The sequence below is a fragment of the Acomys minous genome, assembly GCF_964271855.1.
Source record: "Acomys minous genome assembly, chromosome: 14".
NCBI lineage: Eukaryota > Metazoa > Chordata > Mammalia > Rodentia > Muridae > Acomys > Acomys minous.
Genome location: NC_140496.1, coordinates 11,340,064 through 11,365,660, shown reverse-complemented (window position 1 = coordinate 11,365,660; position 25,597 = coordinate 11,340,064). Strand labels below are relative to the sequence as shown.

At 48.5% G+C, this 25,597-nt stretch overlaps 1 protein-coding gene across 1 annotated transcript in view; it reads left to right on the top strand.

The window, feature by feature from the left end:
* Positions 1 to 1,441: 1,441 nt before the first annotated feature.
* GAN (gigaxonin) overlaps positions 1,442 to 25,597 on the top strand; it is a 50,111-nt gene continuing 25,955 nt past the window's right edge. The window contains exon 1 of the mRNA XM_084757884.1: positions 1,442 to 3,576. Within this exon, the coding sequence (XP_084614010.1) occupies positions 3,266 to 3,576 (311 nt within the window). The 5' untranslated portion in view covers positions 1,442 to 3,265. The remainder of the gene's footprint in view (positions 3,577 to 25,597) is intronic.

Genomic DNA, 25,597 nt, shown 5'->3' with positions numbered 1-25,597 from the left:
GCATTCCGAAGCACAACCAAGCGTACTCTCCTGCGGGTGGGGGGAAGGGGGAGTTGCTCTTTCAGCCCACAGGACTCCTCCTACCCCTTAGTTAGCACCAGGCTGAAGACTTGTGGGACACCTGAACTCAACAGGACACATTTTCCTGTGAGTGTGTTATTAGTGGGATCAGCAACTCCTTTTGCAGTGATAGCTTTCTGATAATCTTCAAGATGGGATTAAGGCCAGATCTCGGCAGTGGACCCATGAGACTATTTCCCCTAAGTGGGATGAGTTGCTACCGTTTAATCCCATGTCACAACTGTCTGCGGTTGAGGGGATGTGTTCCTCAGCTAGCATCCTACATCACTCTGCTCTCTTACCTAATTTGCTACAGAAAGCACGAAGTGGGGCATCTGCTGGGCACCAGGCAGGTCGCAGGAACACGGGTGCAGCCAACACTGGCCCTTCCTTAGAACGACTCACGACCCACCAGAGGAAGAAAGTACAGCAATGAAGTAGGCCAGGGGGTCAGAATGGCTGGGATGGAGAGCTGGCTCCATGTTGCAGCAACTGGCCGGCATACACAAAGCCCTGAGCTGGATCCCAGGACCACTATAAACTAATAAAGCACAGTGTGATAACTACAGGACAAGGAGGAGGCTTATGGACGGTCACGTTGGAGCTGAGTTTCAAGGGTGACTCAGAGTTCAGCAAGCCGACTGAGTGGTGGGGACGACTGGAAACAGTGGAGGCGGTGTTGTGTTCTGTTGAGCAGGTGCACCTTTCCGGTGGTAACCGCCTTCCTTCCGCCTGATAACAACTCCTAGGAGCCTCTCCCCAACTGATGCCATTCCTTCCTCCTGATGGAAACACTGGAGGTTCATCTCTCCCAGTTAGGGTTTGCCTGGTCTTCACCCGCTCCCAGCTGCTTCTGTGGGGACGACCCTCTCATCCTCAGATAACTGACCACCATTCTATTTCCAGCGCTGTTATTTTTAGAACCTCTGCCATTGGAAGAGTAGACCACCATTACAATCAACTAATACAGTGTAAAGCTCTCCCAGGCGTATGCATCATTTGGGGGCGGGGAGGTAGGTGTGCAAGCATCTGAAGAGGCTGGCTGACATCAGGTGTCTTTCCTCACTCACTTTCCTACATTACTGTTGAGACAGGCTTCCTTAGGATTCTGACTCTGGCTAAACTAGCTGGCCAGCAAGTCTCAGGGATGTTCTTGCTTACCACGAAGTGCTTTCTCCAACCCCAGCCAGGATCACAACTGTACACTGCTGCACACCTGGCTTTTACCTGGGCGCTGGGTATAGACATCACGCCCTCATGCTTGCACAGCAAGCACTCTATAGACCGAACCATCCCCACCCCCACTCACAAAATCCACTTTTGACAGCAGCTTGATTGAGAGAAAATGCACAAGAGGAAAAAAAAATACAACCCAGGAAACATTTATGCCATGCTTGGTATTCACACCTAAAGAAAGAATAAAACACCACCACCCACCACCCATCCAACCCTAAGTAAGTAGCACAATGTAGCAAACGCGCTGCTACCAAGTACTTGGCATCTAGAAATTGTATCAAGCTTCAATATACACAGAAGTTACAGAGTCATATGGATTTAAAAAAAAAAAAAGTATTTTAAGTGTCTCATAGAGCAATGTTCCAAACACAGCAACTGCTTAAACAAAGCAGTGCCGACTGTGCCCAGAAGCACCATGTCAGTATTACAGAGAAGACAGGCTCGCATTACTTTATTATACCTTCTCAATAGACACAAATACAGAGGCAAGTGTTATATACTAACACAGCCCACTGCCAGCTTTACTAATTAGCAACCCACAGTTCCTTGTTACCTAGACTCCCCTCTGCTTTCCCCAGACCTTGGTGTTGACACAGATTCTAGACTTGTTTTGTTGGGGCGGGGGTGGTGGGGGTGGGGGTGTAGGGTTGGTTTCCGAGACAGGGTTTCTCTGGGTGGCCTTAGCTGTCCTGGATTCACTTTGTAGGTGAGGCTGGCCTCAAACTCACAGAGATCCACCTGCCTCTGCCTCTCTTGAGTGCCGGGGTTAAAGGTGTGCACCCCTTGCCCAGTGATTCCAGATATTTCTATCACTGTACTCATAGATGCGGAGCTGTATTTGACATGGGAACTGGATATGGTGGATCTTCCACTCGAAACTTCCTTCCCTCACCTGGTCTCCTGCCCTGAAAGTACAGTTAATACTCTCTGCTTCCTACAAGTGACTCCAAAGTTCTGGCTGCTTCCAGGGTGAAGACAAGACTTTCCTTGGGGTCTTTGGACTAAGGGAAGTTGTGCTGGTACCGTAAAAGCTCCATCCTGCCTTACCTGGACCGCTACCCAAATGTTCTTGGTCCTTGGTCCTCATAAAACCTAATCTCCTGGAGGTTTGAGCAGCTAATGTTTGCACCAGAGGCAGTTACTTTCTCCACTCTCAAGCACTTTCAGCAACTTCCAAGGAGATTTCAAACAATATGAGGCTTGTCCTGCAGGGTCTCGCAGCCTTGATCTGCCTGTGTAGGAAGCCTGAGCCCACCATTTGAACATCTGGCTTTTATCCTTCCCAGCCTTTCAGGGTTCATCTTTCCTGAAAGATTGGAACTGACACCCATAAAGTTAACTGGACTCCCTCTCCTTCCCAATTGTAGTCTTGTGCGGGGGGTGGAGGGGGAAGTTTGCATATACCACAGAATCCTTGCTTTCAGCGCATCATCTAATCTTAGCATCAATCTGCCTTAAACACCCCGATCTTAGTAACGTTCGATACCTTAGCCCTTATAGCCCTATTTAAAACCTTTCCATTGTTCCTGGTCCCCAACCGCAGACCCTGCAGAAGGTAAACAACTTCCGTGCCACAGCCTTGCAAAACTGCTTATTCCCTCGCTTCATCCGCGACGTCTTCAGCGAATGCTTCCTGCGGACTCTGCCTGGGAATAATGGACCGGAGCCTAGCAAGGCGTAGCTCCCGCAAAAAGGAATAAGTCCCCGCCTTCACTCTGCATCTCACCCTTGTTCACACTGGTTACTAGCAGATGACCGAGACTCGGATTCGAATTCGATTCCACCGACCCGCTGAGCACTTCTTCCCGCTCTAAGGGCAAACTGCTGGGTGCGCTCGCTGACCGGAGCACAGCCCCGGAGGAAAGAGGCTTCTGATTGGCTGCTGCGAAGTAGGCGGGGCACAGAGGGCGTCGCGGAAAAATGATGCAACGCCACGGACCCTTAAAGGCGCCGGCTGCACGCGCCGCCGATGGCGCAGGCGCGTTGCTGGGCTTCCAGCTCTGACTCCAGAGCTTCACTGAGTCCCGGCGGGCGGACGCGCGGAGTGGCCGGCGGGGACGCGCGCGGTATTCAGGCGGGCCGGCGGGGTGTCGGCGGAGGAGCCGGAGGCGCGATGGCCGAGGGCAGCGCTGTGTCCGACCCTCAGCACGCCGCACGCCTGCTGCGGGCGCTCAGCTCGTTCCGGGAGGAGGCGCGTTTCTGCGACGCGCACCTGGTCCTCGACGGCGAGGAGATCCCGGTGCAGAAGAATATCCTGGCGGCGGCCAGCCCGTACATCAGGTGAGCGGGCGCCGCCGCCCATCGCCTCCGCATCCCTCCCTCTCTTTGGCCTGCTAAAAGCCCCCGCTGCCGCGACCCTCGGACCCCATGGGCCTCTCCAAGAGGCCCTCTCCCCAACAAGATCACCGGGGCCCCGGGAGCCCCGGGAGGTCTGCAAAAATCCTAAACACGGTGTACAGGCAGGCCTGGGACCCGCGCCGGCCGAGCAGGGCGGGGCTGCTCCGGGAAGAGCCGCCCCTTCGCTCCAACAGGCCCCGCCCGGCCCGCCGAGCCCCGCAGAAGTTTACCTCCGAGTCACCGCACAGTAGGCCGAGCCGAGTTTTGCGCGGGGAAAGCCAAACACCCGCGGTGTGGGCAGAAGGAGAACCCTGTAAGATCTCGATGGGAAACCTTCCACCCCCACCCTCGTAGTCCAGCTGTCACTTTGCCACTCCCTTGTTACAAACTGGTTAAACTGTTGCGAATTTGAAAAGACGGTCATTCTTTGGATACGGTTGCGATCGAGGACCCAGACATTGTAACCACAAAGGGGGCGCTGTAAAACTTTAGCGACACAAACCTTAGCCAGAAAAAGGTTGAAACCAAGCTTACAGCAACGGGTCGGAATCTGCAAGAAGGGCTGCTGTCTTTAGCAACTTTCCTTCAGGCAAACTGGGTTGCTTTTTTTTTTTTTTTTTTTTTTTTTTTTTTAATATCGGGAGTGGGGACGCTAAAAGCTGGAGAAAGTGCCCAGTAAGCTGGTTAAATATAGACTAATGGTAGACAATGTCACTAGAATTGGCAGGTCAGAAAGTGGAAAATTATGTGTATGCCGTTCTTGGAGCAGCTCTGTCCCAGCAGAACTCGGCACATACACTGTCCCTTAATTTTTGCTCTTGGAGACCTTTGAACCCAGAAGCAATCGAAGTGCCCTTGAAACTTCTGGCTTCTGTCCTAGCCTTGCCTTGTAACATTGTGCTCTTTGTGGACTAGGGGGGTCAAGTGTCTTTGTTAATGTGAAAATTAGATCACTGTCTCGCTTGTAGCTGGCAGTTCAGAGGTCAGGGCAATCAATCAAATTGGATCTCCAAGCCAGACCTTTCCCGTATCCAGAGTAGTCCCTGTTTGGGAACTGCTTAGGAAAACTACCATGGATGCAGTATTGTTGGCACCTGGCTCTAAAGTTGCACATCCTGAACCACTTGCTGTCTCCGTCTTTCTCCATGTCCCTTAGCACTGCAATGGACCCTGTATTTTGCTTTATTGTGTGTCTCTATCTCAGCCTCAGTGTCAACTCAGAAAGCCAAGGCTTTTTCTTTTGTTTCTTGCTGGGACCTTTACAGAGGGAATAGTGCCTGGTGCCAGAGTAGGGGTGTTGAATGAATTGTCACCTTCCTTTCATTGGATACCTGAGGTTTGGCTTTGTTAAAGTTCCATGTTAACTGGTTGAGAAGAGTGTTGGGCTGGGCACGTGGAGATCTGCTTTGCTTGTGTTTCTGCTCTTACCTGCTTAGCTGAGAGTCATCGGGGGGATGACTTAATCTCGGCGCCAGCTCACTAATATGACAAATGAGGGGCACAGTGTGGTTTTGTGTCATTTAATCTCCAAGGCAGAAGAAATGTGTAAAGAGTTCCAGATACTCTACAGCACTCCACACGTCTGTCCACTGGTTAGGCCAGATCTCCTGTGGTCCATGGCTGTCTGTCACTTTCCAAGTAGAAAAATCATGTCTCAGAGGATGCTATCAACTTGTAAGTCAAGGTTACTGGTGCTTTATTATGCATAGTCTCCTGACCCCACTGTTCCAGATGACAACATCGCTTGGATTTGGCTGTATTTGGGGGGGGGGGGAATTAAGCTTGACGGCTTATACTATGTTACCATTTAAATCAGTGGTTCTCAACTTGTGGGTCAAATGACCCTTTCATAGGGTTGCCCTTAGGCAACTATCAGAAAACACAGATATTTACATAATGGTAGCAAAATTACCGTTATGAAGTAGCAACAAAAATAATTTTATAATGGGGGGCACCGCAATATGAGGGACTATATTAAAGAATTTTAGTATTAGGAAGGTTGAGAACCACTGGTTTAAATGCTTGTCAAGCATGGTCATAGATTGATAATTTTCATTTTCAACCATTTTTGCAATTGGTAGGGAAAATAATGTTAGTATTTTATCAATAAATCAAATTTTGTTTATTGACACATTGTGTTGTTTGACTACTGCAATACTAGAACATTCTTGTGTTTTGTTTGTTTGTTGGAGTTTTTTGTTTTTCGTGTTTTTGTTTTTGTTTTTCAGGACAGAGTCTCTCTGTGTAGCCTTGGCTGTCCTAGACTCACTTGTAGACCAGGCTGCCTCGAATACACAGCAATCCACCTGCCTCTGCCTCCCAAGTGCTGGGATTAAAGGCATGTACCACCACACCCAGCTCTTGTGGTGTTTTTAGGTCATCAGTTTCAAGGGTATTTCAAAGTACTCTGAATAACTGCTTAAAACAGCTTAATTTTTGTTTTTACTTATTTTTAGAATATTTTTATTCTTAGATAAATTCATACTTACATGTAATGTGTCTTGCTCTTACAGTTTAATAACATTTTTAGGTTTGTTTATTTTTATATGTATATGGGTGTTTTGCCTGCATGTATGTCTATGCACTACATGTGTGAAATGCCTGCAGAGACTAGAGAGGATGTTGAATCCCCTGGAGTTACAGATGTTTATGAGCTGCTATGTGGGTGCTGGGAGGTGAACCTGTGTTCTCTGGAAGAGCAGCCAGTGCTGATAAAACTATTGAGCCATCTGTCCAGCCCCCAGTTCAATAACTTCTGATAACAATCCTACTGGACTTTTAAAATGTAGCTATTGAAATGACACTTTAGAAAATACATTGAAACAAAACACATTTAGGTTTGTATGTACTTAATCTACAAATCTAAAAGTATGAATTTGTTCCATGTTCTTAGCCTAGATAGAATAAATGTCACAGGAGGGGTAAAGGTGTGTAGCCTAGGAAGCCAGCCCAACTTTGTCGTTCTAGAAATTAAGGCAACTTGATTGACATATTTTCTACTTACTGCTCAAAAGTCTTGCAATATAATTTACTGGTTTGGTCTTTCCTTGTGCTTTTCCTTGGTCTAGTATTTGTCTGTCTTCTCAATAAATAGCCATTCTGGCCAGGCATGGTGGCCCACACCTTTAATCCTAGCACTTGGGAGGCAGAGGTGGGTGGATTGCTGCGACCTCAAAGTCAGCCTGGTCTAAGGCTACACAGAGAAACCCTGTCTCGAAAAAACAATAAAATAAATAAATAGCCATTCCAAGCATGCCATGCTAGAAAGATCTTCAGTTAAAAAAGGAATAAGCCAGAAAACTCAGTTTCAGCAACAGATCCCTTATAGCAGGCTGACAGAGGAGGCTGGGCCTATGCAGAATGCACCCTGAAGTGTGATGTCATGATGCTCAGGGGATATGGGCAGGTTGCTCTGTGATCTGTCACTCAGCTCTGCAGATGGAAAGCTGCCTTCCCAGCCTCATTCCGGCTGGCATTTACTTAGAGCTTGTTGGGAAAACTAGACCTCAGTGCAGCTGAGAGCCTTAGAAAATGACAAGACTATACCCATGGCTAGGATGCTCCCCTTCTTTCCTTTCTCAGCAACTCTGACTTCTCTAGGGAACGGCTCCTTCAGCTTGTAAGAAATGTCTTTGGAATCCTGCGGAGTTTGCCTTGCTTTCTGTCTGAGGCTTTGTCTCAATCCAGCCCAGCTTGTCAACTGACATTAAAGTGGCTCTGTACAGGCTCCTTGTCCTGTGTGCACTTTTCCAGATCTTACACATCTCTGGCACCTGTGATGATATTGTTTAGCATTCAGTCTTGGCTAGTAGAGGTCCCCCAAGCTTTTGAAATCCTTTGACCAGTCAGCTTGCAATGGAAATGGTTTTGTTTGTTTTTTGCTTGGGCTAGTGAGGGTACTTTAGCTTCTGTAGGACCTGCCTTCCTTATCTGTGAGTTGAAGTTGCCATGTGAGGCCAAGGCCAAGCAAAGTGCATGTAATATGCAACTCTGCAGCTCTTTTGCTTTGCTTTAAATGTGTGTGGTGGAGGGGTTGTCACTTTCCAGTGTTGTATATGTCCTTGTATATGCACAGTGGTGCAGAAATGCTCCCTTGCCTTGCCTTGCAGGCTTTGGTGGGTGTTGTATATGAATGCAGCCAGTAGCATTGTGTCATAAGGAGCATTTATGTCATACTGTTAACTTGGGCATGTTCCAGGCCTAATTATTGACAATGCTTTTTTGCCATTTAAATCCGAGATTTGACTCATAGGTAGTGTAGAGGAAACTACTGAAGGAGGCTAACATGAGCTCTACTGGAGAGCCACGTTTCACCATAACCGTAGCATAGAAATTGGCACCACCCATTTTAGAGATGTCTGAGAGTTTAATGTCCCCGGGATCTAAGTATTATCCCCTGGTATTGATCACTGTATGCAGAGTATGTTGGTAGTTCCCAAAGCCCTTTTTCTTGATTCACTTACACAAGTAACTAAGTGGCCTTTAAGCCATCTTTGCTCCCTTGGTGCTAAAGCTGAGCCACTCACTCAGGCAGTCACATCCACTCAGGCCCCCGCTATGAACCAAAGGCATTGCAGTGATGCTCTCTGAACAGGCTTTTGTTTTCTTTGATGTTCCTGTCCTTTCCCTGTGCTTTGAGTTTGTAGCAGCTCCTGAGTGATTACTGGAAGGGTTCTGAGGAACCAGGCTTGCCTACTGCATTTCTTAGGGTTCTTTCCATAAGCTGGCTTCTGAGGCTCTGCCTGAGTCTTCACCACTCTGTGAGGCTCATGTTACCATACCCATCTCTTGTCAGGATCTTGCAGTGATGGGAAATAAATTGAGCCTTTATCTTCTAATGGTTCTAGGTCTTAACATGTTTTTATCTGCCTATTATAAGGCTTTCCTAGCAACTGCTTGAAAGAGTAAGTCTATCCTGAAGATCTTAAGAGTTAAGGGCTTTAAAACACACAGCAGGTAAAGGCACTAGCTGCCAAACCCAGCGACCTGTGTCTGATCCTTGGGGCCTACACATGGTAGGAGAGAACCGACTCCTAAAACATGACCTCTGATCTTGACACACATACTCTGGTACATGAACAAGAGCTTACACACAAATAAATAGAAAAACGACCAAGTGCAATTTGTAAAAATAAAATGCTTTTTCTTATTTGGCCAAACCCCATTCATATGTGAATTTTCCAGAAGGACTATCACAGCAGTGGTCTCCCTCAGATCCCCTTCAGGTCACCGGAGTGTTTGGCCTGGCCTTCTGTGGAAACCAAGCATTTGTAAGCTGGCTCTGTCTCTAAGTTGGAGCTCTTCCTTCCACGTCCTTGTTGTGTACAGCAGTGATTGCCACAGTCAGTACTCATGAATGCCCTGATTAAGAGGACGGTTTCAAATGCAGAAACAAATCAATACAACTCTTGTTCGGCTGTGGCCGGGACATAGAGGGAAGCGTTGCTGTCCGGAGTCGGACATTATTTAGAGTCCTAGTGCTAAAGCTCAGCTGGGATTGGTGCTGCTTGTCCGACTGAGTCATCTCCTTTTACCCCGACTCTTGTGACCTTTACTTATAGTTTGGATTTTCCCATCAGTCTCCTTCATCATTTTTACAGTAATTCTCATTTCACAGTTGAGATTCTAGTAAGTACTTTTCCACCCAGGAGCCCTGAAGCCTTAGGAGTCAAACCCCACATTACCTATTGTGTGGATGGAGGGTTAATCGGTCTTCTCCTGCTATCAAAGAAGGACCTACAACCTCTTTATAATCCATAAAGAAAGCATAATTAAGACAAATAAGGAGACATTTGGTTTGAGTAACAGGCAGCAAGCCTCAGGGAGCCGCCTCATCCTTCCAGAGGAGAAAGGCTATCATTTTGTGTACTGAAGCTATAATATAAATGAAGAATTTCCGAGTGAGGATTCTGGTTTAAGGCGGAGATGTGGGGGCGTGGGGTGTGACAAACGGCAGGCTCTGGTTACAGCCAGGAACCTAAGTGCTTCCTATGGCTTCTGTGCCTCCTAAGCCATGAGAAGCCTGGAGATGGGAGAAGAGCGAAGGTGCAGGTGAAGCGGGCAGGCCTAGCCACAGCACAGAGTTAGGCTGACTGAGTCACGGGCTAGTAAGGTTTGCTGTTCCCATCTCCGGTGGAAGTCAGTGACAAAAGTCCCCTGTTGTCACACAGTGACCATGGGAAACATGCAGGCTGGAAATTTGAAGTCTCCGGCCTCATGTTATTTGGGTCAGCATTAAAGGTAGAAACCATAAAAGTAATATAAAACTACATGAACTTCATCGTTAGTCTTGGGTCTCATCCCCAAGATATCTCATGTATATGAAAATGTCCTAAATCGGACATTTTCCTTTCTCGGCTGGTTTGAGGGAAAAGCAAACTGTATTCCTCCCTTTTACTCTCCATTTTACATTTACAAAAGGATTGATTAGTTTTCTCTGATTAAAGATGTTAGGAAAAGAATACATAGGTGAAGTAAGATTTTGCCACAGTGAATATATTGTTGTGTAAAACAAACAGATCCTTCATGAAAAAAAAGAAGAAGAAAGGAAAGAAAGACAGATAGACAGACAGCGAGCAAGAAAGCTCCAAGGGCTGAGGAGGTGGCGCTGTGGGGAAGAGTATTCACCGTGCCAGCCTGAGGACCTGGTTTCCCGAGCGTCCACATATAATCAGGGTGTGGCAGCACGTGTGTAAGCCCAGTGCTGGAGTTAGTGGAGGCAAGTGAGTGGCCAGGCCTGGCTGGTGAGCCACTCCAGCTGAAAGGTGAACTGCAGATGCTTTCTCAAAAAGACAAGGAAAAGACTACTAGACGACATCTGAAGAAAGGCTCCGGAAGTGCAGCTCTCTCCTTCACAAACTCCTCCGCACCACAGAGGTGTACACAACATGCACACACAGCAAAGCTTTGCTGGGCAGTATGCATCCTAAGTGGAAGATGGTGAGACTGCTTTAAAAATATCTGCTAAATTAAGAAGCTGGGGGGGGGGGGGCTGTCTTTTCTTTCCCCTTTTAGAGGCTGCATGCTGGTGGAGGCGGACTCTCCCCTGGCCATGGCTGTTCCTGCTTCTACTCTCCCCAGAAGCATTCCCCTGTCTTTTCAGGAACACTTGAAAGAGGATTCAGTGCTTATAAATTGATACATTTTAAACCATGTGTTTCTAGTCCTGTTAGCATTTCTGTAACCAGCCGCCTGTGCCTCTAAAGAAGTAAGCATCATCTTTACTGTGGGGCTCAAGGTATCCCCACGCTTCTGAGTTGTTTACACTGTGAGTCTCCGCACTGCACTGTACAGGGCAGTAGATTGGGGGTGCCTCTCTTCTGACCCATGGAGAACAGTGGAGTTTCGGACAAACGTGAGATCCTGGGAAGAGTCGCTGGTACTCGTCTCTGCCCTGTTCTCTGCAGGGCTGGGGTCCAGCTTGAACTTCAGCAACAGAATCTGAGGCGGCAGGAACCCCTGCTCACCACATAGGTTCTCAGTAAAGGGAACATTCCTGAACTCCTCCAGGGGAGCTGGTATAGGACTGTTTGTTGTCATTTTTAAAGATTTATTTTCATATATCTTTGTGTGTGCACTTGCGCACAGTTTGGAGATCCTGGAGCTGGGTGGCAGGTGGTCATGAACCACCCAGCTAGGTATTGGTAGCAACTTAAAACTGTCCTCTGGAAGAGCAACTAGCAATCCTAACACCCAGCCATTTTTTTTTAATGTATACAGTATGCATCCGATGACATTATAGATGGTTGTGAGCCACCATGTGGTGCTGGGAATTGAACTCAGGACCTCTGCAAGAGCAGTCAGTGCTCTTAACCACTGAGCCATCTCTCCAGCCCACACCCAGCCATCTTTCCAGCCCCTCCCTATCTTGTCTTGAAGCAGGATCTCAGCATCTCAGCTCTGTAGCCCAGAAGAACCTCAAATTTAGGTTCCTTTGGCCACCGCCTCCTAAGTGTCAGGATTACAGGTGTGTAACCACGCCCTTCCTTCTGGTGTGGCTCCTTTGACCTTGAGCAGCAGCCTTCAGACTTCTCTTTGCTGTGTGCCTCCTCACTGGGCTCTCCTGCCTCCTCAGCAGCTTTCCTTGCTTGGGCAGAGAGACCAACTCTGTTCTCTACATAAAACTTAGAACACATGCTACTGGCATGGCGACATACAATGCTGTCTTCTCCTGCCATGGAGCCCAGGAGCAAGAAGTTGTATGCTTCCTTGGCCTCCCTGAGGGTAGAAAAGGGGCTGAGGACAGTACTCACCACCATCGCAGTCAGAACATTCTTCAGAAATGTCATCATTGCTTTCACACATGTGCTGATGAGCTGTTCCTGCCCGTCACAATTAGGGAGCAAGCATTGTCTAAAGTTGCTGAAATGCCCTGTGCTTTTTATCTGCTGCAGCTAATGGAGAAGGGCCTTGATGGTATCCATGCCATCAGCAAGTATATCCGGAAAGTAATCCCAAGTCTCAGCAGATGCAGCCTGCTGGTCCCTGCCCTCCTAGGCACACAGGGTCATCCTTCCTGCCATTTGGTGTGCACTCACTGCCCTCCACAAAACAGGCTCAAAGCTAAGACTGGGTACTTGGAACCCTAGGCTGCTTCTCCCCCGCCCCCCCCCCCCACTTCTGGGGCACTTGTGAAAAACAACAGCTGGGCTTGGTGGCGCACACGCTTAATCCCTGTACTCGGGAGGCAGAGGCAAGTGGATCACTGTGAGTTTGAAGCCAGCCCGGTCTACAAAGCAAGTCTAGGACAACCAAGGCTACACAGAGAAACCTCGTCTCAAAAAAACAAAAAAGAAAAGAAAAAACAACACCACCACATACCTAAGACTTCAAATTATTTTGTGTATTCATTTTTTTCACAGTGTGGTCCCAGGGTCTAGGAGAGGGTCAGACGGTCAGAGATAATGAAGGAAACAGTTTTCTGTTCACTAAGGTAGACACTTCTGAAATCTCACTCTAAACATTGGCCAGCCACTGTGAGGTTCATGTATAACTGAAGCACATACATTTATTTATTTATTTATTTATTTATTTATTTATTTATTTTTCATTGGTTTTTCAAGACAGGGTTTCTCTGTAGCCTTGGTTGGTCTGGACTCTCTTTGTAGACCAGGCTGGCCTCGAACTCACAGAGATCCACCTACCTCTGCCTCCCCAGTGCTGGGATTAAAGGCGTGCGCTGCCACACCCACCCGCACCTGTCTTTAAGTGACAGGAGAGACCCCTGCCTGGTATGCTGCAGCAGGATGTGCAGCTCTGCCCTGAGCCAAGCAGGCAGTGGTCCAGCATCTGTGGTGTCTGTATTGGGAAGGCACAGTACAGATGTCCTATAATTGCAGAGAAGAAGCGGGTGGGTGCTCTAAGGACTTCTGCGAGGTAAGCAGAAGAGCAGGGGGACACAGGTGCTAGAGACAGAACAGCAATCAGGGCAGGGTATCTTAAGAGCAGAGGCCCACACATGGCTGTGGGCTCAGAGGAACACTGGGGTCACACTACTTCTAGATAAGGTTATATGTTCCCCGTATTGAGAGGTAGCAGAGTAGCGGGAGGAACAAGAGAACACATTCCTAACAGTTCCAGTTAGAGGGGAAGTGTTGTTGAAGGCTTGTGAGTGGCACTGACAGGTTTTGAGGAAGAGAATCTATAGTCTTATTTGTACCTTTCTTTAAAGGTCACTTGAGAATCAGTTAGAGGAGTCTGGGTGGAAGCAGGAGCCGTTTGTGAGGCTACTGTAGTTTTTCAGACAGAAAGTAGGGTACCCTGGATGAGGGCTTGGCTGTAGATGGAGCAAAGGGACTTGGAGGAGAGGAAAAGGAGGTGCCAGGATGGTCCCCTGCCGCGCTGATGACTTCTTCATTTCCACCTGTGGAAGATGCTCACATCCCTGATGGGGGTGGGGGTGGGTGGGGTGAGTTAGGACCTCCTGGTGGGCTTTAGTAACCCGTAGAACAAAGGCTGTTTAACACATGGTGCTTCTAGCAGCAGAAGGTTTCAGGACTCCTCCCTGGGATCACAAATGAAGGAAGCCCTGTGTGAGCAAGCTGTGGAGAGTGGGGAGATGGACCTGTGGGGATAGAGCCGTGCAGGATAGAAGGTACCAAGTGGACATGTGGCTGGGCCCGGCTTCTGTGAAGGGAAGGGAGGCACAGTGTTCTGGAAGGCAGGTTTCATTGGCTTAGGCCTTCATTCAGTCCTTAGCTGTTGTCATTACAGAGTGGCGCCTGGAATGCGGTGGAGAACCATCTGTGTGAGGCCTGGCAAGGGGCAGAGTGCGGCTCTCACCCCATGGCAAGGGTGAGGCCCCAAGCCTGGCTGATGTCAGGGATTGGGGAGGAATGAGCTGGCTGCTGTTTCCGTGCAGGGTGGGGGACCTAACCCTAAAACAGACAGCGAGGAGAGCAGGTGTTGAGCTGGCAGATAATAGTCCCTCAGAGCCTCGCCCTTTGCATGTGTGGCTCCTGACCAAGCATGTGACTGGTCTCTGCCTTTCTGGACCTCCTGCTCCTTGTAGGCAGGTAAACTCATGGCCATCCTCCAAGACCTGCTTCAGGAGGCAAAGTGCTTGCTGTACAGCAGGAGGACCTGAGTTCGGATCCCAGCACCCACATAAAAGCCAGGCCCAGCCCTGGGAAGGTGGAGACAGGTGACTTCCAATCATGTCAGCTGAATTGGTAAGCTCCAGGTTTAATGAGATACTTCATCCCTCAAAATCAGGTGGAGAGTGACTGAGAAAGACATCTGCTGGCCTCTGCCCACCACACACAAGAGCACAGGTGTATATAAGTGTGCACCACACCACACATACAGATCTGCTTAAAATATCCATTTGCCGTGCACTTATGTAGATGTGTAGACACACACACACACACACACACACACACACACACACACACACACAGGGGCTGCTTCAAATATCCCTCTGTCTGACAACTTTTTTCCAGCACTGCCAACTCATCCTTCGCTCGCATGGGCTCCTCCAGTGTGTGGCAGAGTGCTTCAGCTTTGCTTTGTCTAGCAGAATGGAACAGATGGTGGGCTGGTTGCTTTATCTATCTTTTTTTTTTTTTTTTTTTTAGGATTTATTTATTTATTATTTGTACAGAATTCCACCCACATGTGTGCCTGCATGCCAGAAGAGAGCACCAGATCTCATTTTAGATGGTTGTGAGCCACCATGTGGTTGCTGGGAATTGAACTCAGGACCTATAGAAGAGCAGCCAGTGCTCTTAACCTCTGAGCCATCTCTCCAGCCCCCTGGGCTGGCTGCTTTGAAAGCCCATCGTTTTGTATCTGGACCAGAAGTGTTAGAGGCATAAGTGGACTTTGCATGCATCTGAGTTAGGCTGGTGTAACCTGCAAGTGCTGATGCTGGCCTTCAAGGTGCTGTGTGTACCACCCTGTAAGATGACACCTTTAGCCAAAACATTCCTCTCTGTGGCTGAGTATACATCTGTGGAGGGAGGACAGAGTAGCCATCATACCACAAAGAGTAACTTATGGGGGAGTCGTGATGTTGTGCTGTCTTCAATGACGTGCTCAGCTCTCATGCCAGGAGGCCTGGGAGAAAAGACCAAACTCTGTATTCAGAAACAGTAGCTGCAGTGAGAGAGCTGTTGTCTTAGCAAGGCTGGGGGCTTAGTGGAGCAGCATTCATTCCCTTGACAACACTTTGGAAAGCCATGTGCAGCTTCAAGTTGTTTGGAGACAGTTATAGCAGCGGGTTATAAATTAAGGAACTGCCAGAAGCAAAGAAGTGGCTTGAAGCTGGAGCGCAATGCTGCTAAATGGAAGCTGATCCTGGAGCCACCTCCAAGTGTGTGAGGCGCGAGCTTCTGTTGGTCCTGCGCAGACTGTCTCCTTTCAAAACATCACAACAGACAGCCCTTAACGCTCATATAGCGCTCTGCTCTGAACTTCTTTGAAAGGATAAATTCACGGACCAGCTACTGTCCCTTTGTCTTTACTCAGGAGGCTAGCTGTGTTTGCAAAGCCATGAACCCTCCTCCTCCTCCTCGCTGCTCCATTTGGAAAGAGAAAATGGAAAGTGAGAAATTTGAACCCGCTGCCGGAATGTGAAGTGTCTGTGGTATTTAGTGCCATTTGTATACTGTAACAAAGAAGAAACCCACGAGCTCTTTTTTAACAAGGGAGGGAACAGTTAGCCCAAATCCCTCCCAACCCCCACTCTGTTCCTCTGTCCCTCCTATATAAAGACAGGCAAGAAGGCTGCATGGAGAAGCCAGGAGGAGCCTGAGCGAGCATCCTGATACCTGGCTTAGCCTTTCAGCCTCTAGAACTACAAAAAATAAGTGTCATTCCTACACAGTGGTCAAAGCAAAGACGTGTGCCTTTAACATAACCCTTTGCATGAGGTCTCAGTGTCAGTGAGGACCTTTTCAATGGCATTTAAAGATAAAATTCCCAAGTAGAAAATCTGGAAGTGTTGGTGCATCTCAGCATGCATGCAGCTCTCTTGTGTGTGTTTTCAGAAGGCCGCATGTGACAGGGCAAGGTGTCTGGCTTGTTTCATTCTAGAAGAGTTTGCTTCAAAAACTGCCAGATCACCATCCTGCCTTGGAGTTCATCTTGAAATTTAACGTGCATTTTCCAGCTTTGCCTTTGAAAATATAAATGTTACTGACTGACTTTGGAAACTACAAGTATACTTAAATTGAGAAAATATATTTCCTATGCAAAAAGAGGACAGTGTCATGAGAGTCCAGCTCAATTTAGTTCTGAGCGTGAGTGGTGAGCTAGTGTGGTACTGGGTCACAGCTGTGTGCACACTGTTGGTGTCCGTGCTCTCTCTAGAACTTAATTCACAGCAAATCTTTCTATTGCAATAAAAAACGCCCATAACCCTGTTGGATGCAGTTTGTTTATTTGTTTGTTTGTTTGAGACAGGGTCTCTCACCATAGCCCAGGATGGCCTCCAACTCACAGCAATCCTCCTGCTTCATTCTCTCTGCAGGCATGAGCCACGACGGCCAGCTCACATAACCATCACTTCGTGGTGCTGTCTGTCACATATCACACAGCATCCCATGTGCTTGCTTCCCGTTCTCTTGGTTGGTGTCCCTCTGCTTTGTGTCTTGTGGGTATCGGTGAGCTGACCCTGAGGACCTTGGTTTTGGTAGAGGACTGAGCTGGACTTGCTCTTGCTGGGTGAAACATAACCACTGTCCGGGGAGACTATGCCATCTTGTAAGAGCACCGGTGACATGGCGCTCATCTTCCCGTCACCGTTACTTCCACTTTAGAAAGTGAGTTGCCTCTCTGCTAGACTGACTTTGAAAATCGTGTCAGTTGTGTCCACAGCAAGGGCTGGCAGGCCTTTCCTGCAAGGGTCAGAAATGTAGGCTTGAGGTGTCCTGTGGTCTCTGTTGCATATCCTTGCTCTTTGTCCTAACACACTTTTAAAACACCAGCACTGCTTGCTCAAAGGTCTTAACAGAAGAAGGCAGCAAGGTAGAATCTCCCACCCTGTCTGTTACAGTGTTGGCACCTTAAGTGTTTGGACAGAGACGTCATCGCGGTTCTCTGTGTATCTGTGTGTACATGTTCCCACATGCAGTGCCCTGCACATGTATGAGCATGAGTATGGAGGCCAGAGGTCAACATCAGGTGTCTTCGCCATCACTCTCTACTTACTTACTTTCTTCCTTCCTTTACTTATTTATTTGAGGTGTGTGAGTGTGTGTGTGTGTGTGTGTGTGTGTGTGTGTGTGTGTGTGTGTGTGTGTGTGTGTACACGTGTACATGTAAGCAGATGTGCCATGCAGAGGCCGGAAGTTGACTTGGGTGTCTATTGCTTCCCACCTTATCTTTTGAGACGGTCTCTGAACTGGAGCCCCAGCTAGACTAGCTTTAGTGGACACCTGGGATCCTCCTGTCTCCACCTTCCTGGAGCGTGGATAGCAGGCACTTGCGGCCCTAAACTCAGCTTTTTATATGTGGATCCAAACTCTGGTCCTTACACTTGTGTGGAAAGCATGCTCTTCGCCATCACCCGCCTGAAGTTCTCTGTTGATGTTTTGTGTGATGCTTGCCATCTTCTTCATTCCAGGCTGGATGCTGCCACCTGTTCTTCAAGCCTCCTGTTCTGTCTTCTGTCTGTTTCCTTCTCATGTCATTTTAATTTTCCTTCTCTGCTGGCTCCCTCTCCTTGCCGGAAGCATGCCCTAGTCTTCACATGCCTGACCTCAGGCGTGCCTCATTGAATAGCAGAGCAACTGTCTCTTCTGATGGTGTCTGGTCTCAGCTTCTTAGCCAAGGCTTGAGGAGCCAGCTCTCTTGCTGTGTGTCCCCTGCCTCCTGTTTGTCTTCACTTGGCAGTTAGATGTACATCCCATAGCTCCACTAAACCTGTTCTTTGAGGCGTTGTAAAATGTAATCTTCAGATCCAGTGAAGACTAATACATTTCTCTTACTTGGCCTGTCTATCGCTGCCCACCATTTTCTTGACATTCAGTCTCTCTACGGTCCAGTGACATCTTTTGTCCTGTTTTCCCCACAGTTGGCTTTCTGGCTCTCCTCCTTCCTTTCCCAATACTGTGGTCAAGCATACAGTTCTGACCTTATTCTGCCTTTCCCCCCACAACAGCACTATCTGTGCCAAGACACTTGCTACCCTCCCCTCTGTCCCAAGCCTGAAGGTCACATACCTATACATGGCTACCTTCAACCCTGGTGGTCACACTCCTCCCTCTGCGTTTTTTCTCCTCCCCTTTTGTGTATGGGGTATGGGTAGGGTATACCTGTGTGTGTGTGTGTGTGTGTGTGTGTGTGTGTGTGTGTGTGTGCGCGCGTGCGCTAGGAGAGAGTGTCAGCTATTTTCTTCATCTGTTGTTGTCTATATTTTAAAAGTATCTCACATAGAAGCCAGGGCCTAAGTACCACCTGATTCTGCCCTCAAACACTAGGCTTTGCAGGCACATGGAGCCATGTCCAGCTTTTATGTGGATGCTCAGGATTTGAACTCATGTCTTCCTACTGGAAGAATAAGTATTCTTACCTACCGAGCCATCTCCCCAGAGCCTTGTTTCCTTTTAATTTTATTTTCTTTTACAAATTCTTCTTGTTATTGGGCATGTATATGAGGGGTGGTGCACATGCCACAGTACGTATGTGGCGATCGGGGACAATGTTGTGGAGTTGGGTTTCTCCTTCTACCTTGATACAGATTCCAGAGATGGAATCGTGACATTAGGCTTGGAAGACAAGTACTCTGCCCGCTGAGCCACCTTGCTGTCCTGTCTCTTCCATTACCTTTAATATACTACCAGGCTCCCCAGGAGAACTGAGAGCTGTTGGCAAAGAGGCCTCCTCCCACTTTCCCTCAGCATCTAATCAGTGCCAAAGCATCGCTTCTACTCTCTGCTTCCTGGAGCCTGTCTCCTCCACGCCATAACTGCCCACTTGGGCTCCAGCTTCTATTGGCCCCAGGCCGTGTTGGGCTCCAACTGCTGCTCTTCCTTCCATGCTCAGTCTCCATCTGTCTTCCACCCTGTTGCCGCCAGAGGGAGGTTTCCAGAGTAAAATCAGATAACATTTAAAACGCCAGTGTCTTCAGAGACCCAGTTGGCTTGGTGCCAGGGCAGGAAACATATTACCTTATGCCTGAAGTGCCTTGTGCCAGAAAGTAGGGAGGGACCAAAAGAGCCAGCTCCAGCAGCTGAGCTACAGCAGGTTAGCAACAAAGCGCCGAGCTAGACAAGAGTCAGATAAAGCAGCCATCCTTCCGAGTGTCTGTGACTGACTGAATAAACAAACACATTGACAAGTGGGAGAGAGGAGATGCAACGTGACTCTTACAAAAGAATTTCAGTTAACATCTGTTAAAGGAACTGGAATAGAATGTTCTTAAAGCTAAGCACTCAGGAGGCTGAAGCAAGAGAATCATGTGTTCAAAGCCAGGCTAGGCAACCTAGAAGAGACCCGTGGTTGTGTGTGTGTGTGTGTGTGTGTGTGTGTGTGTGTGTGTGTGTGTGTGTGTTGTTTTTCAAGACAGGGTCTCTCTGTATAGTAGTTGCTATCCTAGACTCACTCTGTAGACCAGCTAGTCTCAAACTCATGTCAACTCACCTGCCTCTGCTTCTCAAGTGATGGGATTAAAGGCATATGCCATTTATTGCTAAGGCACTGCTACATGGCAACGCCTGTGTCAGCTGTTGTGCTTGCTCCTCCAGCTCCCAGATTCCTGAGTGGGAAGCTAAAACTAGAGGCGTGATTAGATTTTGGAAACTATTTGGCCAAGGCTACACAGAGAGACCCTATCTTGGGGGGGGGGGGAGGCATGCGCCGCCACCACTGCCCAGCCCCTAGTGTGTATTTTGTGAGGGAGACAGAGATGAGGGGAAGGGGGTGTGTGTGGATATCATCCTAGCCACAGTGGTGCTGTGGGTACTGAGCCCACTAGGCAAGAGTTTGTGAGAAATGGATTTTTATATTTTCCCAAATTATCTCAGATGTGTTTATCACGTATGAAAGGAAAACTAGTGGTACAGCAGAGAACCCTCTCAGAACCATTTAGCCAAAGGAGCCAGGTTCACCCCAGTAGATAAGGGCACCTTTACCTTCCTGTAGCATCCCTGCCCCAAACCTACAATCACGGCGTGACCATGTAAATTAGCCAACCCTGACTTGAAGGGTGTTGTACAAGGTAACTGGCGGGCTCAGCTTTCTTGGAGTCAAGAAGGACAAGGAACAGAGGCTGGAGAGACGGCACAGCTATCAAGAGCATTTACGGCAGAAGACCCAAGTTCAGTTCCCAGCTCCCACTTCAGGCAGCACACAGTGGCCTGCAACTCTAATTCCAGAGGATCTAGAACCTTCTTCTAGCCTCTGTGAGTACCTGCACACAGGTGGTGCATGTAAACACACATGCATACATACATACATACGTATGTAGAGACAGACATACAAATACCACTAAAAAGCTGGAGGTGATGGTGCCCGCCTTTAATCCCAGCACTTGGGGGGTGGGGGGGAGAGGCAGGCGGATCGCTGTGAGTTCAAGGCCAGCCTGGTCTACAAAGCGAGTCCAGGACAGCCAAGGCTACATAGAGAAACCCTGTCTCGAAAAACAAACAAACAAACAAACAAACAAAAACAAATACCACTAAAAGACAGAAGAAAAGCCTCACAGCTGGGTTTGTCCACCTGGGCAGTTCCTCAGCTTCTCCTTTCTGTCATGACTTGGCTGCTGAGTGAGAACTTGCCAGCTGCTTCATAGGGTGCCCTGACTTGGGCTGAGGTCAGCCTCTGATGACAAGCCACGGTAAAAGTGCACCTGCCTGGGTGGCTCAGAGCTAGCACCTCATGGTGTCAGTGGTGTCCCAGCACTAGCCGTTTTGAGTTGGGTCACAGAGCCATCTCTTGGCCTGTGCAGCTTTCTCTTTGTAAGCAGGCAGCAGGTCTGGAGGTTTCGGCGTTCACCTACACGTCATAACGTCTTTATTCCTCCTGTGTTTATTAGTTTGTCTTACACGGCTCAACAGAAACAGCACTCTTTACTGAGGGGACCATCCAGTGAGCAGGCTGGAAAGAAGGGAGCTGGAGACTGTAATGTTTGACACGAGTGAGTTACAATGCAAACTCCTAGCACTGACACCACATTTGATCGTGTTGACATTGTCTGTTCAGAAGTGCTGTTGCCGTAACTGCTGGAGGCTGGGAAGTACCAGCTGCCTCCCGGAAGTTCTAGCAATACCTCACTTGCTCACTGGGACAAGGAAGGGCTAGTTGCACAAGACTGAGCCAAGCAGTTTGTACTGTTGGGGTCACAGGCTGTGTGTGTCTCTCTCTGTGGGGGTGGCAGTTTCTGCTTGGAGTCATCGTCGCTTGTGAGTTTTCATTCCCATGGTTCTGGTGATACCATGTGTGCTGCCTGCTCCCTCCCTGTGCCCAAACGCCTATATACACTACAGATGTTCCCACAGCTGCCCTGTGTGTGCGTGTGCAGTGTGTAGCTTACTCTGTGTGCACGTGTGTGTGTGTGTGTGTGTGTGTGTGTGTGTGTGCAGTGTGTAGCTTACTCTGTGTGTGTGTGTGCACGTGCATGTGTGTGTGTGTGTGTGTGTATGCAGTGTGTAGCTTACTCTGTGTGTGTGTGTGCACGTGCATGTGTGTGGGTGTGCAGTGTGTAGCTTACTCTGTGTGTGTGCATGCACACACACATGTGCTTCTGGAGACCAGGAGGCAGCATTGTGTATAATCCCCTGTGGCCCTCCACCTTACCTTTCCAGACATGATCTGTCATCTCTGTCTACTCCCACAAGGCTCAGGGAACCTTGCAGAAGGAAGGGTCTAGGAGCTGGAGGGTTAGGAGGAGGGCTGTGGAGTGCTGTCTTCTGGACAAGACAGACAGGCGACCATCACAATCCAGCCAAGCCTGTCAGTGATGCCAGAGTAGACGGGAGGGGCTTCTTTGTCCAAGCTGAAGAGCTATTGGCAGTTGATGTTTGCTGGGGGAGGAGTGTCATGGCTTTCAGGGATGTGGCCTCATGCAGGCAGCACTGAATGGGCTCAGTTGTTATTGGGGTTTTTTTTTAAGGTGTTGTTGTTATTGTTTAGAAAGGTCATGAAGGTGAGAGGAGCATGTACTGTGGGTCTAGAAGGATTTGAGGGTGGATTTGACCAAGATGCATTGTATAGGGACTGGAGAGATGCTGCAGCTGTTATGAGCATGGACTGTTCATTCCAGAACACCCAGGTTCAGTTTCCAGCACCCACATGGCAGCTCATCACCATCTCCAATTCTTGGGGATCCTTCATCCTCTTCTGGTCTCCATGGGCAGCATGAGGCAAAACACTAATAAACTTACAAAAATAATTTTTTTAAAAGACACATTGTATGTATGACATTGTCAAAGAATGAAAGTATTAATACATTTTTAAGATAAAAAATCTCTCAGCTCTACCTATTAGCTGCCTCCACCCTCCACCCCCAGCACACAGGTCACAGATGCATGACCACCCATGGTTTTCACATAGGTGCTGAGGATCTAGGCTCAGGCTCCACCCCCAGCACATGGGTCACAGATGCATGACCACACATGGCTTTCACATAGGTGCTAAGGATCCAGGCTTAGGCTCTCTTGCTTCTATGACAGACACTTTACCAACAACCCTGTCCCCAACCCTCTATTGCATTGTTATACACGCCGAATTCCACAACCTCTTTCCATAAAACATGGCCTTCATAAAGGTAAATTCCATTTTCCTTCAAGTCATTAACTGTCAAAGACAAGCACATATCTTCTTGCGCTGCCTGAGAGCCCAGCCAATGCTATATTTCCTTCTTCAAGGTGAAAGCCAGGCAGAGAGCAGAAAACACCCTTGCCCCTGTATCACAGCCTGGGAAGGGTGTCGTGAGAGGTGGGACCACGGCTGGGGCAAGAGCTGCTTCTGAACCTCTACAGGACCCGTAGGCCTCTCCATCTTCAGAACAGCACCCAGGCTGAGGTCTGGGCTCTAGAAGCCTTCTGGAGCCTATACAGCATTGTAAGTTCAGGTTTCCCCGCAGGCCACTGATGATGGTGAGCATGGGACATTGAGCACAGAAAGCTGAGGTATGGCTAGTTAACTCCCAAATAGAAGCTTCCTTCCCAGCCTGCCTCATTGTGCAGCTCCCATGTGAGGGCATTGGCCCAGCTGATCGTTAAGTGTTGGGACACTAGACTGTCCGGTGTGCCTGGCCTGCTGTGGGAGGACATTGCCTTCTGGGCACGCCAACACAAGTAATGGTGAATGCTCTCAGCCGCTCCGTGGCCACTCATGCCCTATCCAAGCAGCTGTGGTCCTTTTATTCCTGTCACTGATTGTGTGGGATTGGAACCCATCAGTTCCCACCCCTTCATGTGCTTCATGGCAAGTTATGATGTGTCAAGCACCGTGAGTGTTGCTGGGGATAGGGCAGTGTATTAGTTAACTTTCTTATCGATGTAGCAAAAGCCCTTGGCAAAGCAGCTAAGGAAAGAAAGGTTTACTTGGGCTCAATCGCAGGAGGGAATGCACTGTGGCAGGAACATGAGGCATGGGGGAGGGGGGGGTGGCAGAGGACAATGCTGGTACTCAGCTAATTCCTCTTTCTTTTAGTCCAGGACCCCAGACCATGGAGTTGTGTCATCCAGGGTTAGGGTCTCCCCACCTCAATTGTCCTAGTCTAGTTGATCCTTCTTCACAGGCATTCCCAGTGAATAATTTTAGATCCTGTGGGGCTGGCTGTGTTGACATCACAGGCGAGGGGCAAACTGTCTGTTTTCACGGCAGCTGACAGGAGATAAGCAATCCTGTGAAGAAAAATAAAAGCAGGGATGAGGTGGTGATAGTGGGTGTGCAGGCTGCCACTGTGGGTGCTGGGGCACGCCTAGCTGGAAAGAACCAGAGCATGCAAATGTGGGGGAGGGGCCCTAGAAGCAGGCAGCAGGGCCAGACCAGCCGAGCCAGGGTCTGTCTTATATTTATTATGCAACCTGAGGCTGACCCAGTTGGTCTAGGGTGAGACCCAGATATCTGATTGTCTATAGCAGCTCTCAAGACGGTTCTGGGAGGTCAGCCCAGGGAACTACTCGTGAAGTCATTCAAATTGTAACTCACAGGATCTGTGTGAGGGAAGTTTTTCAAGGTAAATAAACACTATATATATAGCAGAAATTAATAGAGGAGAATCAGAGTGAAGGATCAGCACACAACATGTTAGGATGCCATCCTTTTAAAATGCCATTTTGGAGCCAAACACAGTGCTGCATGCCTGTAATCCCAGCACTCGGGAGGCAGAGGAAGACATATCTCAGTGAGTTCAAAGCCAGCCTGGTCTACAAATGATTCCAGGGCAGTCAAGGCTACACAGAGAAACCCTATCTCGAAAAGCAAAATTAATTAATTAAAATGCAACTTAGGAACTGCAGAGACGGTGTAGTGGTTGAGAGCACTTTCTGCTCTTACAGGGACCTGAAGTCATTCCCAACACTTGTGTCAAGAGGCTCACAGCCACCTGTAGCTCCAATTCTGTGCGACCAAACACTCTCTTCTGTACCCTGCAGACACCTGTGGGTACATGCACTTAGCCACACACAGATGCACACACATTCATGTAAAAGTGCTTTATAAAAATGACATACAGAGGGCAGCAGCCTGGTGCAGTTTCTTTCCCTCCTTTTCTTTAATGTCACAGGGGCAGCTCCCACACCAGCCCTGTTGCTCCTTCTCAGTCCCCTATGGTGGCTTGGCTGCAGGGAACACTCATCTAGATGTGGTGGGACTGTGCACGGGGCTTGCCTGGGTCTCTAGTTCCCAGTGCATAGCACCCCCTTGCTCAGGCTTCCCTCTGAGTGTGCTGTCACTCTTGGGACCTCAGTGTGAATGCTTTTCTCCCGTGCCTGTGGGAGGAACTGTGAGGCTAGCTGCTGTGCTCCTACTGGAGACAGTGCCATTAAAGATCTGTGTCTGAGGGTACTGTCTGTTGATTGAAATGTTAACAACAGATACTGCCTCAAGTGGGAACTAGAGAAGATCTCTGGGGTGGGCAGGCAACACAAAACAGATGTTAGGGACTAGAGAGATGACTGAGCTGTTAAGAGTATGTCGTTCCATTTCAGAGGGCCTGAATTATATTCCTAGCTCCCAAGTCAGGCAGCTCACAACCTGTAACTCCAGTTCCAGGAATCTAGTGCCCTCTTCTGGCCTCTGTGGGCACTGCAGCCATGTGTGCAAAGCTATTCTAAAATAAAACTTTTTTTTTTCTTCCGTTTTTTTCAAGACAGGGTCTCTCTTGTAGTCCTGGCTGTCCTGGATTAGCTTTGTAGACCAGGCTGGCCTCGAACTCACAGAGATCCGCCTGCCTTTGCCTCCCAAGAGCTAGGATTAAAGGTGTGTGCCACTGCCTGGCTCAGATACTTTTTTTTTTTTCTTAATTTTTAAAAACACTAGACCATAAGTCTTACAGTAGTTTTAAACTCACAGC